General features: G+C 42.3%; 1 protein-coding gene across 1 annotated transcript in view; it reads left to right on the forward strand.

The window, feature by feature from the left end:
• SLC4A1AP (solute carrier family 4 member 1 adaptor protein) overlaps positions 1-14,061 on the forward strand; it is a 28,746-nt gene extending 14,685 nt beyond the window's left edge. The window contains exons 11-14 of the mRNA XM_079791853.1: positions 4,201-4,287; positions 4,924-4,991; positions 6,996-7,065; positions 8,620-14,061. Coding sequence (XP_079647979.1) covers positions 4,201-4,287; positions 4,924-4,991; positions 6,996-7,065; positions 8,620-8,669 — 275 coding nt within the window. The 3' untranslated portion in view covers positions 8,670-14,061. The remainder of the gene's footprint in view (positions 1-4,200; positions 4,288-4,923; positions 4,992-6,995; positions 7,066-8,619) is intronic.
• The last annotated feature ends 526 nt before the right edge of the window (positions 14,062-14,587 follow it).

Consider the following 14,587-nt stretch of genomic DNA (forward strand, 5'->3'; position numbering starts at 1 on the left):
GAAATACTTTGTGATATGTGATACAACTGATTCTGTAAACATGCTTTCTTGAACTGCCAGTCATTTTTTATCCTCATTGCAAAATAAGGGCAGGTATTTTCAGTCCGTTCCATTATGGAAAATTGAAAGCTGAAGAATCTGAAACTCCGGCTACTGTGGTCTGTCCTGAGCTATTGCCACTATATGATGGGAGAGCAGTGGAATATGGTAGATGGTGAGTCCTGGTGAGGTGGTCTCAAGATAAACCTCCCCTTACTCATTTGTCACGCATCCTAAAGCAGATGCTAAGCATAATTATACCCACTGGACATACTTCTCAGGAAGCATCATGACATTCATTTTTTTGTCCATGGTGCCTAGTAGAGAACCTGGCGTATAGTATTTACCCACCACAGCAAAGATTTGATGAAAAAGGGAATTGATTGGTTTTTAAAAGTATTTTCTTCAGTTATAAAAGGCATTTATGCTTATTTAGAAACTGAATCATACATAAAAGGCCAAAGAAGAAAATAGAAATTGCCCATGATCCCATCCTGAAAGATGATTGTTTATCTTTTTAGTATCTTCTTATTCCTGGTCAACTGCAGGGGTTATTTTCCTACAGGTTGGCCAAACTGCTTAGCAAGATTAAGTCTGCACAGAAAATAGAAAGCAAGAGGGAAAAAAAACAAGAACTGGCATTAAATGTGTGTGAGAGTGTGTGTGCATGTCTTGTCTGCATAAAACACCAGACCTGGTATGTAGACCTTCTCTTGAAACACCTTCAGTTGTTTAAAAAATTACCATTTCCTTCTCTGAAAGGGGTAAATCTTTTTTTTAAATTCTCCTTTATTTAGTTATTGGCAAAATGCTTAGCCTTTTCAAAAATGGTTCTTATATTTACTTTCGTTTTAAATATATATATTTTATTTATTTTATTTATTTTTCTTTTTTAATATTTTATTTATTTAATTAATTTATTTATTTTTAAATAAATCTTTATTGTTCAGATTATTACAGTTGTTCCTCTTTTTTACCTCATTGCTCCCTTACCACCGCCCCCCCCCCCCGTCCTCATCCATCGGTGTACGATTTGTGTCCAGTCTCTTCCCGCACCCCCCACACCCCTTTCCCCCCGAGAATTGTCAGTCCACTCCCTTTCTATGCCCCTGATTCTATTATATTCACCAGTTTATTCTGTTCATCAGATTTTTTATTCACTTGATTTTTAGATTCACTTGTTGATAGATATGTATTTGTTGTTCATAATTTTTATCTTCACCTTTTTCTTCTTCTTCCTCTTCTTAAAGAATACCTTTCAGCATTTCATATAATACTGGTTTGGCGGTGATGAACTCCTTTAGCTTTTCTTATCTGTGAAGCTCTTTATCTGACCTTCAATTCTGAATGATAGCTTTGCTGGGTAGAGTAATCTTGGTTGTAGGTTCTTGCTATTTATCACTTTAAATATTTCTTGCCACTCCCGTCTGGCCTGCATAGTTTCTGTTGAGAAATCAGCTGACAATCGTATGGGTGCTCCCTTGTAGGTAACTGTTTTTCTCTTGCTGCTTTTAATATTCTCTCCTTGTCTTTTGCTCTTGGCATTTTAATTATGATGTGTCTTGGTGTGGTCCTCTTTCGATTCCTTTTATTTGGGGTTCTGTGCGCTTCCTGGACTTGTAAGTCTATTTCTTTCACCAGGTGGGGGAAGTTTTCTGTCATTATTTCTTCAAATAGATTTTCAGTATCTTGCTCTCTCTCTTCTTCTGGTACCCCCATAATTCGGATGTTGGTACGCTTGAAGTTGTCCCAGAGGCTCCTAATACTATCTTCATATTTTTGGATCCTTTTTTCTTTTTTCTTTTCCAGTTGAGTGTTTTTTGCTTCTTTGTATTTCAAATCTTTGACTTGATTCTTGCGATCCTCTAGTCTGCTGTTGGATCTCTGTATATTATTCTTTATTTCAGTCAGTGTATGCTTAATTTCTAGTTCATCCTTTTTCATATCCTCGAGAGACTCACTAAATTTATCGGCGGTCTCTAGAAATTTCTTGAAAAACCTTATAACCGTGGTTTTGAACTCTATATCCAGTAGTTTGCTTTCCTCCATTTCTATCATTTGTGACCTGTTTCTTAGTCTCCGCATTTTGGCTGCTTCCCTGTGTTGATAGAGTGGATTTGTGTGCTAGGTGTCCTATAGGGCCCAGTGCACCCAGTTACCTGAGGTGGACACTCTTGGTGCACCCCTTTGTGGGCTGTGTGCACAGTTTTGTTGTAGTTAAGCCTTGATTGTTGTTGGTATCACTGGGAGGAATTGACTTCCAAGCCAATTGGCTGTGAGGATCAGCTATGTCTATGATGGGAGAACTTCTGTGCTGGAGACACCCTTATGAGGCAAGACTTGCTTCAGTGGAGCTTTGGTGCTCGCTGAGTCTGCCCCCTGAGTGTGTCCCTTATGGATCTGAGGAGTTGCAATCTGGATGGTCCCACTCTGACCACTGGGTACACTGGCTCTTGGATTTCCAAGGAGGTGCTAATTTAGCCTCTGCCTGAGGCCTCCCAGCAGGAGCTATGGAGAGATCTGCAGATTCTTCTTCTTTGTTTGGGTTTTGGAGGTGCCCAGATGAGGCCCAGCTGTGAAGCAATGCAAGCTGCTCTGGGGCCTTGGGCCTTTTTTTGGATGTTCTGGGTCTCTCTGACTCAGCTGCAGTTTGTTAGTAATTTTAGATTTCAAAGGACCAGGCCATTAATATGCAAAAACCTCTGAGCACAGCTTGGGTGGGGCAGGGTCTCAGGGCGGAGCATACAGCAATGGCTGACAGTCGGCCCTGCCCTAAGAGGCCCCTGGGTCTCAGTGTTCCTCAGTAATCGCTGCAAGCACCTCTGAGAGAAAGCCGCCCTCGAATTCCGCCCGATGCTAGACAGTCCAGTTTCTCCCTATATGAGTCTAGGTCCCCAGAGTCTCGCCCGGAACTGGAGTTCAGAGCAGTCGGGAGCTTGTGTCTCCCTCCAGATTGAAAAAGCCAGCCGCGTACTCAGTTGCCAGCCCTTTCCGCGCACACACCTTTGTACCTCCGCACTTCATTTCCGCACCTCCTCTGAGTCTCAGTGTGCTTTTCTCTTCCCTTCTAGTTGTAGAATTTCCACTCAGCCAGCCTTCCTGTGGTTCTGGATGATGTCCGTTTTGTCTTTTAGTTGTAGTTTTGAAGTGGTTGTGCGAGGCAGCAAGTTCAGGTGTTTACCTATGCCGCCATCTTGGTTTCCTATTTTATTGATTTTAGAGAAGAAGGCATAGGGAGAGAGAGATAGAAACATCAATGATAAGAGAGAACCATTGATTGGCTGCCTTCTGCACGCCCCCTACTGGGTACCGAGCCTGCACCCAGGTATGTGCCCTTGGCCGGAATCAAACCTGGGACCCTTCAGTCCACAGGCTGATGTTCTGTCCATTGAACCAAACCAGCTAGGGCTATATTTACTTTTTATAACTCTGGTCTTTGAGCTATCCAGCAGGAAGGGGAGAAGTTAGTATGGTACTTTTCTTTTTTTTGTTTTGTTTTATTTAAGGGACCAAAGCAAATATTTGTGTAAAAATAGCAAACTTTAAATTTGGTTTATAAGATACATTAATTAGTAAATCTGTACCTGATTAGAATTACTTTAGGCCTTTTTGTTTATTTGTTTGTTTAACAAAATTGGGATCATATTTTACATGCTATTTTATAACCTATGTTTTAAAATATTCTTTAAAAATGTGGTTTAATAAGGGACATAGTGGTCCATTACATGCATGTGCCGTAACTTACTTAATCAACTCCCTGTTGTTAGACAGGTAAGTTATCTGTTAATTTTGGCTATTTTAAACATATTTGTATATAATAAAATCTTAGTGCTCATCTCTGATTATTTTCTTTGAATATGTTCCTGGAAGTAGAATTTCTAGGATGTGTACATTTCAAGGAATATATAAATTTTTAAGGCTTTGTTAAGTATTGCTAAAAGTTTTATCTTAGAAGTGGCCAGTTTTTAAAGTGGAGAATTGGTGATTCTATGTTAGACATCTGGAGGCACATTTATTGAAAACTTAATTTTAGTTGAAGCTAATGATAGTAAAACTGGATGATTGTGTATTTATTTAGCTTTCCTTGCTTCTGTTTTTGTTTTCCTGGTTCCTCACCAGGAATTAAATAATAACAATATGCTTTGGTTCTGCGTTTTATAGAAAACAGGTCTCAACTCAGCCAAGTGGAACAGAATAAAGATGATCAAGACATTAGTGAAACAGCTGCATCACGTGAGGAACCCTCAGGCAAGTAGCACAGCCGACTCCATTGCTGCTCTTCACACAGGCAGCCGATGGATGTCCCAGAGAGGGGTGGCAGCTGACCTGAGGCAGCACAGAGAATGGCCTTTAAGACACTGGGTGGGTGCTGCTGCCGGGCCCTGGAGAGAACTGGAATATATGAGAGGTTTATGTTTGAGGCCATCCCATTTGCCTTTCTTTCTTCCTCTGGCCATGCAAAGCCCTCCACAATTTTACATTTCCCTGAACTGAATGGGTGCCTACCATGGGGGTGATTCCAAAACTATTAAAAGAAATTGGTTGAGTGTTTGGCCTAGTCAAAGGACTTTTTTCTGGTTTTCTACTGCTTCTAACTGTAATGGTTAAACTGTGGTAAGTAAAGTCAGCTCCATTTTCCTTCACCTATTCACATGGAGTGATTATATTCAAGTTTGTAGAATAGCTTTAGGATTTGAAAACTAGGGTTATTAGTGAAGGGAAAATTATCTTAATATATAGTCTTTACAATAGTAGAAGGGCTTTTTGAGAGTTCGATTGTTATGTTTTCTTCAATAAATATAATGCTCTCTTGGAAAGAATGTTTTTTCTATTTTATTTATTTTGAACTAGCTATTGCCTCTTTTTTTCTTTTCCTTAAATTAGTATCAAAGAATGAATATGGGAAAAACAGAGATGAATTGAAGAAAAAGAAAGCTCCTGATCCAGGCAAAGTAAGTACTTTAGTCTAATCTTCACTTCTCTGGAAGTAAAAACGAATCCCCTTGTCCTGGACCACATCCAGACGAATGAATCTTTAGGGACTGTCCTAGCAGAGTTCCCAACTGCCTTCTATCCCCTCTTCTAGAAGCCTGGGCTCTATTTTTATTTTTGAGCATTTACTTTTTGAATTCTCTATTCTTATCTCCATCTACCGTGCTCCTTAGAACTGCTCACATACTTCTTTTATTAATTTGTGAATCTTCATATCCTAGTATGCCATACAAAGTCACTTGAGTGGTATATTCTTATTTTCCTCCTTTTATTACACAGAAGGTAGGATGTAATGTACTGCATTCTACATCTTGTTTTTTTTTTTCTTTGTTGTTAATCCTCACCCGAGGATATTGTTTCCATTGCTTTTCAGAGAGAGTGAAAAGGAGGGCGGGATGGAGAGAGAGACAGAGGAGAGAGAAACATTGATGTGAGAGAGACCCATTACTTGGTTGCCTCTTGCACGCACCCCAACTGGGGATCGAACCTGCAATCCAAGTATGTGCCTTTGACCGGGAATCGAACCTGCAACCCTTTGGTGCGTGGGCCAACACTCTAACCATTGAGAACACCGGCCAGGGCTACATCTTGTTTGTTTATTTTTTAACCTATTATGGAAATCATTGTTTATGAATACACCAAGAGCTTCCTACTGTATGAATCTACTCTATTTAGCCAGCCCCCAGTAGACAGGCACTTGTGTTGTTTCCAGTCTTTTATTACAACAGAGCTATAAATAACCTTGTATAGACATAATTTTGCATGGATACAGTAAGTTCTCAGAAATGAGATTGCTAGGTTGTGTGGGGAGGTCCTTAAGACCACCCTCAGGCTAGGTAATTCACAAGAGGCCTCACAGGACTCAGCATGTGGTTGTACTCACAGCTGTGATTTACTGCAGCAAAAGTATATACCAAGCACAGTCAGCAAAGGGAAAGGCACATGGGGTGAAGTCTGGGGCACAAAATTCCTAAGGTCCTTTTCCAGTGGAGTCACACAGGCTGTGTTTAAGTCCCCTGACAACGAGTTGTGACAATTTGGGAAATGTTGCTAACCAGGAAACCTCATTAGAGACTCAGTATCCAGGGTTTTTATTAAGGACTGAGATCACATAGGCTCACCCCATGACTGGCATGTGCCCAAATTCCATTCTCCCAGAAGAAAAGCAAGTGTTCAGCATCAATCACATTGTCTTTACTTACAGTTTAGGCACAGTGAGCCACTCTTACAGTTAGGATAGTAGGAACTTCCTGATATCCAAGTTCCCAGATGCCAGCTAAGACCAACTTGCAAACAGGACTTTTTCAAAGGATAACCATCAAGTCAGCTATGCTAATTTGTTCCTGCACTTAGATCAAAAGGCAAATGCCGAATTTTCCTCTACGGGAAAGAGCTCAGACCTGTGTTAACTGCCCCTTTTAAAAACATCACTTCACTCTCTCTGGCTGAAATCAGCTCGTTGAGGCTTTATAGGGAAAAAAATAATCAAGGTTCAGAGAGAGAATGCTCCCCATTTTTTTATCACGTCAAGATCATTAATGGGAACTGTTCTCTCTTTGTTGTTGTTGTTTTTTAAATAGATTTTTATTGAGAGAGGAAGGGAGAGGGAGAGATAGATAGAAACTTCAAGGAAGAGAGAGAATCATTGATCAGCTGCCTCCTGCATATCCTATGTGGGGATTGAGCCCGCAACCTGGACGTGTGCCCTGACCTGGAATTGAACAGTGATCTCCTGGTTCATAGATCGATGCTCAACCACTGAGCCACTCCAGCTGGCTGTTCTCTCTTAAAAAAAAATAAAAAAATGTTTTTATTGATTTTAGAACGGGAGAGCGAGAGAGAAACCTAACACACAACATGGGCACGTTCTGACAGGCATGGGACAATAATTCTTAGAGTTAAAAAAAATTATTTTTAAAGAGTTAAAATTTTTTTAAATAAAATAACCTATCTTTTCTTTCCAGCTTCCACCAACACTTTCCTCCAAATATCCAGAAGATGACCCAGACTATTGTGTCTGGGTCCCACCTGAAGGTAGATTGTTTTTACTTTTCTTTTCCTCTAAGATTTAGTTAGTATATTTATGAATATGTAATATACTAGAGGCCCTGTGCATAAAATTCATGCACTCAGGGGTCCCTCATCCCGGCCTGCACCCTCTCCCAGTCAGGGGATGTCCTCAGTGCTGCCGTGGAGGCAGCAGAGGCTCCCGCCACCACCACTGCACTCGCCATCCATGAGCCCGGCTTCTGGCTGAGCGTCGCTCCCCTTTGGGAGCAAACTGACCACCAGGGGGAAGCTCCTGCATTGAGCGTCTGCCCCCTAGTGGTCAGTGCATGTCATAGCAACCAGTTGTTCTGCCATTCGGATGATTTGCATATTACCCTTTTATTATATAGGATAGGGCTGGGCAAAAGTAGGTTATAATTGTAATACAAATAAATAATACAATATTTAATAAATAATAACACAAGAATAAAATAAGAATATTCGCTTTTTTCTCAAGTAGGATATCATAGAAATAAGTTTATCCTTTTAATCAACCCTTTCTTTTCACACTATACAAAATTTTTATTAGAAAACGTTGTTGAGATGTTTTCCAAATAAGGCAGAAAGGGGTGTTATCTGGGGTTTCCTACAATAAAATATTTTTTGATTACGTCACTTTGAATGCTTATTCATATAAATGTTTTTCTTATTCCAGATAAGTCAAACAATGTAATTTACAAAATTGGAAGCATATTCTGTGCCTTGCTCTTTTGCACTTATCACTATGTAGAGACCCTCCCATAGTTATTGATAGGGGTGTGTGTGTATGTATAGTTGCATAATTCTCTTTTATGGTATGGATATATCTTTATTTATTTAATGAATGTTTGTTGTGTTTCCATTCTTTTGCCATTACAAACAACTCTGCAATAAGTAACCTCTAACATATGTAATTTTACAAGTGCAGAGTTACATGTGTAGGAAAATATTCATAAAAATTACATGCTGGATCAGAGGCTATGAACATTTTATTTTATTTATTTTTTTATTGATTTCAGAGAGAAGGGAGAGGGAGAGAGAGATAGAAGCGTCAATGATAAGAGAGAATCATTGATCGGCTGCCTCTGCACACCCCCTACTGAGGATCGAGCCTGCAACCCTGACATGTGCCCTTGACCCGAATCGAACCCAGGATCCTTCAGTCTGCAGGCTGACGCTCTATCCAGCTAGGGCTAAAGATATTATAAATCACATTCTATGGACATTGTGGCCATTTACATTCAGACATATATCCTTAAGGCAATATAGAAGATTCTTGTTTCCCCATATGCTCATCACAGGTTGCTTTTTCTGTGGATTGGGTTTCTAATATATTAGTAATTAATAGAAATTCATCTTTGCTCTTTTGTCTGCTAATGTTAGGGTAAAAGTGAAAAGAGGACCATATTTTGAAATTGTATGCAAAAAGTCAAATGTCTATGGCAAAGGAAACCTTTATGTGTTTTGTGTTTTACTTTTTGGTCCACTGATGTCTTTTCTTTTCCCTCCAGACCTTGGAAAATTGAATGTCTTTCTTTCTTTTTTTATACTCTGATGTAGGTCAAAGTGGAGATGGCAGGACCCATCTTAATGACAAGTATGGCTATTAATTGCCTCAGAATCCTAAAGGAAGACCTTGTGGACCATGTGATATGGGATATTTAGGATAACATATCAAGTTGAATATCCAGAGAAGGCGTTCAGATGATCATTTGTGAAATGTGGTGATTGTCCTTCTCTCCTATACTGTTGGCTTCCTAAATTTATGTACCCATCTGATTTTCTTGAATTTGATATTTATGTTTAAAAGTGTTTGTGTATGTATGTAAAAAGGAACCATATATTTTGAGACTTAGTAAAGTAAGAGACATGACTATGTTAAAGTGAGAAGGTGAAGATGGCTCATGTTTGTTTAAGGCCACATGTCTTTCATTAAGCTTTAGGGACTGTGCTTTTCCCGAGCGGTAGGGTGCTTCTGGCCATTAGACCCCAGGATTCACTGATGTTGCCTCCTCAAAGAGTGTTGAAATATGAGGTCACGCATAGATGTGACCCTGGGGGTCCCTGTCATTCAGGGAACTAAAAAATAGGTGCACATGGGGGTTTCTTACTCCCTCCCACTGTAATCCTCCTGCCAGGTTTGAGAACAGACCCGGACTTACCAGGACCTGGTTCAGGACCATAGCATACCTCATGCACAGTCCTGATAAAAACTCAGCCCTCTGAATGTCCTGGACTTTGACCAATGAGATTAGTTACTCCTCCAGTGGAAAAGTGCAAATAAGGTCACAGAATGAAAAGCTGGATGTGTCTTGCCCAGTGTGGGGCTTCTCACCTCTGTGGAGAGAGGAATAGAAATTCCTTTCTCTCTGGAAGCATGAAGAAATGCAAGAGGATGCCTTATCTCACCCCACCGCCACCCCCATCATTAATGCCTCACTTCTACAGGAAAGGGAAGCCTAAGCGTGGAAGCAGGTAGAGAGCCTGTGGCCTGGGCTGGAGGCAGATTCACTGAGCAGGCAGGAGAAAAGCTGTGGCTCAGCAGGAGAGTGGGCAAGGACGATGCTTTCCTCATGGATCAGACCGTGTACATGAGGTAGGCAAGGCGCAGTAATAAGAAACTTTAGTTACCCAGACAGATGTGAGAAGTCTGGTCTGCTAAGAGTGATAAGTCTTTCATTTCTCAAAAAACAATATCACCTGGCCAGTGTTGCTCAGTGGTTGAGCATCAACCTATGAACCAGGAGGTCACGGTTTGACTTCTGGTCAGGGCACATGCCTAGGTTGTGGGCTCAATTCCTACCTCTGTTCGGGGGGAAGAGGGGGGAAACCAATTGATGTATCTCTCTCACATCAATGTTTATCTCTGACTTTCCCCCTCCCTTCCATTCTCTCTAAAAATCAACGGAAAAATATCCTCGGTTGACGATCAACCAAAAAAGAAAAAAAAAGGAATGCTTGCTGAGTGCTGCTATAAATATTTTCTCTGGAATTGTCCTAATCTAGGATAGGAAGTATGAAGCTGCACCATGTCCTGGTAGCCCAAGCCTTTGCTCATTACTAACTTCATTGGAGTAGCTCTTTTGGGAAATGTGACACAATTCCTAACAGCTTATGAAGCCGTTAGTCACAGGCTGGGGATCTGTTGCTGTACCATTGACATTCTGCCACCTCCCGGATAGGGTGTGACAAGTGACCAGCAGCTGTGGCTGGTTCCTGCGAGGGGGAGCCAGAGGGAAGCCTGCCAGTCCTGTGGCAGTCAGAAGCAGGAATCCAAGCCCCTGGTGGCTGACTTCCCATGCAGGGTTTGGACCCAAGCAGGTTTGATGGACTGCTGGGAAATGACATAAAACTCTCCTTGACCTTTGGGAGGCAGGTCACAGCATCAAACGGGTATGGTGTCTTCTTGTGACAGGCTTTTTGATCTTGAGATTCCTCACTTGATGTGGGCATCGAGAACAGTTTCCAAGATTTCTTCTCTGCAGTCTGAACAGACTGCCTTGCTTTGGTTTTAGAGGTTTGGCACAGCGATAGTAGGGTGAGAATGAGACTTCCAGTCCATGGGAGAGCAGAAATCTTTCTCTCCCCATTGGATCTGGCTTTGATGATGCAGGTTGGTGGGCTCAGTGTGTGAGGAGACAGTGGTTCCCACTGAAGGTAGCTGCACCTTCTTCATCCCCCAAGTCAATCTGAACAGGTTCTCTGTGTAGAGATTTTAGGATTTATCCCTGTGCATTGCCCACTGGCCTGACCCACGCTCTGCGCAACTCTGACTGCGCACAGATATCGCTTCCTCTTATCTGCCTCCTCCCTGAAGGGGCCTAAAGTGCATCTCTGAGCAGAATCCTTTGATCTGAAAGCTCAAAGGGTTTCATTATCCAGAGAGTGAGGTCTAAATTCACTTGAGGCTTTCAAACCCCTTATCATAGGGTTTCTGTACCTTTTTAAAATAATTTTTTATTTTTCAATTACAGTTGACATACAGTATTATATTAGTTTCAGGTATGTAACCCAGTGATTAGACATAACTTACTAAGTGGTCACCCCATAAAACTAGTGCCTATCTGATACCATACAGTTATTATAATATTACTGATTATATTCCCTATGCTGTACTGTACATCCCCATCCCCATGACTATTCTGTAACTACCAATCTGTACTTAATCCCTTCACCTTTTGGGTTTCTGTACATTTTTTTGTGTTTGTTTGTTAATCCTCACCCAAGGATATTTTTCCATTGATTTTTAGGGAGAGTGGGAGAGAGGGAAAGACAGAGAGAAACATCGATGTGAGAGAAATATTGATTGGTTGCCTCTTGCATGAGCCCTGACCAGGGCCTGGGCTAGGGAGGAGCCTGCAACCAAGGTACGTGCCCTTGACTGGACTCGAACCCAGGACCCTTTGGTCTGCAGGCGGACGCTCTATCCATTGAGCCAAACTGGCTAGGATGGTTCCTGTACTTGTTGATTACCATAACCACCCCCTCCATATGCCCTTGTCCCTTCCTTTCTGCCACCTGACCAGGTGTACCTGATATTGTAGTGCTAATAGATTATTTGCCCCAAGCACTTTTGCCTTTACTTTCTATGTTTTCTATTAATCCTTGCTGTATACATGGCCTTGAGCCTTGGTTTCCTTGTCTATTGACTAGAGAAAATAATACCTACCTCATAACATGGAGCTGGAGATGTAGCTATACAATCCTTAACCATGCTGGGCACATAAATAGCTCCCCCAACATGTAGTTATTATTAGTATCCTGTCAGCTAGGTAAGGCTCTACTCATTTTCCAAGTCCAACTTGAGTGACTCTACTTTTGGGAAACCCCGATTCCCGTGGTGGTTACCTCTCCTTCCCCACCAGCCCTGTAGCATGCTATTTCTATTTCTATGATAGCCCTTAGGCCTGAGGCAATGGACAGTTTCTCAAATGATATGTGAGCTCAGAATTTATGAGTTGGGGACAGGAACTATACTAGTATATCTTATTTTGTACCCACCAGCATTGCATCCTATGGCATCAACCAGTTCACAAAACAAGTGCTCAGTTAACTGTTGCTTTAAATGGGTTGGAGGGCATGTTCTAGTCCTGGCCCTCTTACCCTGAGGTTTTCTAGGCAGAGAGGGAAGAAGGGCCATCTTCATTTCCAGACAAGCTTCAGTTCCAGTCAAGGAACTGAACATGTTAGCGGAGTTAATGCAGACAGAGGCCTGGATTCTTGTCCTACTTGGGCAAAACCCTGTGGAACTGCCCCTTCCCATCAAGGAGCTCTGGACTCCAGCAGCTGCCTTTAATTGGGTTTTAAGTCCTCTGCCAGCCCTGGAAAATCTTGATCTTGAGGGTTGGCTCTGGTTTCCTCCGGCTGTCACGCACACCCCTTGAAAAGTCACTGCAGCTATTGCACCGAGTGACCACCAGAGGGCAGCAAAGTTGCATTACTATGTAAAAACTTGGCCATGGGGTGGGAAGCTGGAAGACTGGTTTCAAAGCAGAAAGAATGAGAATCAGAGAATAAACGCAGGATTCTGAAGGAGTGAAAGGCAGCAAGCTGGTGCAGCTCACCATCGTCTTCCTAGGCCCAAGACCTGGAAGCAGCAAGTTGGGGACACTGGTCAGGCCCATGTGGTGATCCCCAAACTGTTTCTGGTAGTTTTCACTGGAGTCATTCTGCAGTCATAATGCAAATACTCTATTCAGGAGTTTGGGCATTGCCTATCTAGTACTTACACACTTTATTATAGCTTTATGGTCTTTTATGGAGCATTTTTCACTCCCATTTCCCCCTTTATTGAGGTATAAGTAACAAAAATTGTACTGAATTAAGGTGCAAAACTTGATGTTTTGATATATCACACCCATTTAGAAAATCTGAATCTCCTGTTGTCTTAAAAGGTAAAAAGAAGAAATACTGTCATCTCTGTTTAAGGACACTGGGGCTCAAAAACATGAAGGGGCTTGTTCAAGTCTAGTTTCTCTGATTCCAGACCCTTTGCTTATTCCTCTAGTTTTCAGTTGCTTATGTTTGTAATCTTTGTTATATATATATATATATACATTTTTTTTAATTGATTTTTTTACAGAGAGGAAAGGAGAGGGATAGAGAGTTGAAAACATCGATTCAGCTGCCTCTTGCACACTCGCCACTGGGGATGTGCCCGCAACCAAGGTACATGCCCTTGACCGGAATCGAACCTGGGACCCTTCAGTCCACAGGCCGACGCTCTATCCACTGAGCCAAACCAGCTAGGGCTGTAATCTTTGTTTTTAAGAGCAAGGACTCATCTGATTCATCTTTATACCTTTGAATGGTGCCTCCTTAATCTTTAGGGTTGTGACTGGGCATGTTGAATGAGGCCTTGCCCCTTAGGAGTTGTATTCTGCGATGTCTCTCTTATCCCCCAGGATTCCGTGATTCTGTGACTTGGAGGCATAGCCCTAACAACAACAGTGGTGGCCCCGAGCGATCCTGCTGGCTGCGCATTTCCACACGGCGGCCACTTAGTGACTGCCAGCCTGTGAAGGGGCATTCTTAGTCATGCAGGTGGGTGCAGGGCAATGGACAGTTTCTCAAAGTGGGCACCAGTCTCCCTGGTGTTACGAGAGTTGACTTAGGGGAGGAGGATGAAAATGTTCAGTTTTAGCAATGATACATATACATACATTATTATTTACACACATACACACATGTGTTGTTGCTTAGAACGAGGTCAATTTTCAAAGTGAATTTATTTAAAGAAAAACATTAAGGAAATAATAGGAGGCTGCTATGCAACAAGGCAAAAAAGTATGAGGCAGGTATACCAGTGACTGAAGTTTGAGGAACTGTGGTAAGGTGGGAAGATGTGACTAGAGTCGTAAAATTGATTTCAAGTTTGGCTCTGACCCTTAAGCCATATAGCCCTGAATAAGTTGCTGACCTGTTTTCTCATCTCTGAAGTCAAAAGAATTCTCACGCTCCTCACCTCAAATGAGAATAAATGAGAGCATGCCGATGCCTGGGAGCCTCTGTGCAAATGTCTGGTGGTGCTAATATCCGATTCCCTCTGTTCCCCAGGTCCATCCAGGACCTGCTCTTCACTGGTATTGCTACAGTGGATGCCTTCCATTTCCCAGGATCCCTAGCATCCAGCTCAATTGGTTGTCCACACCTGGGCCTGCCACTCTGAGCATGGGGAGGAGAGGTGTTGGAGAAGGCCTGGAACCAATGTGGGAACAAGTCCCAACAGTACATGTCACTGTTTGCTTTGTCATCCTGATTTAATGACCTCATACCAGGAAGGGAGGGAGCAGAAGGAGCTGTTCACTTCCAGATACCTAAGGAGGTTTCTGACATCTACTGTTTTCCTTGGCATGAGAGGCACAGGCGCCAGGCTGTGATTTTTAAGGTCTGAGCTAATCGTGGAAGTGAAGGAGAACAGCACCTCCCACAGCTGGCCGGACTCGGCCGAGCGGAGGAGCTAAGGGCCTGCCGCGGGCAGCGGAATCCAGGCCGCGGCCCCTGCGCCTTGGCGGGGCTCCAGAACACA

This window comes from Cnephaeus nilssonii (genome assembly GCF_951640355.1).
Source record: "Cnephaeus nilssonii genome assembly, chromosome: 15".
Classification (NCBI taxonomy): Eukaryota; Metazoa; Chordata; class Mammalia; order Chiroptera; family Vespertilionidae; genus Cnephaeus; species Cnephaeus nilssonii.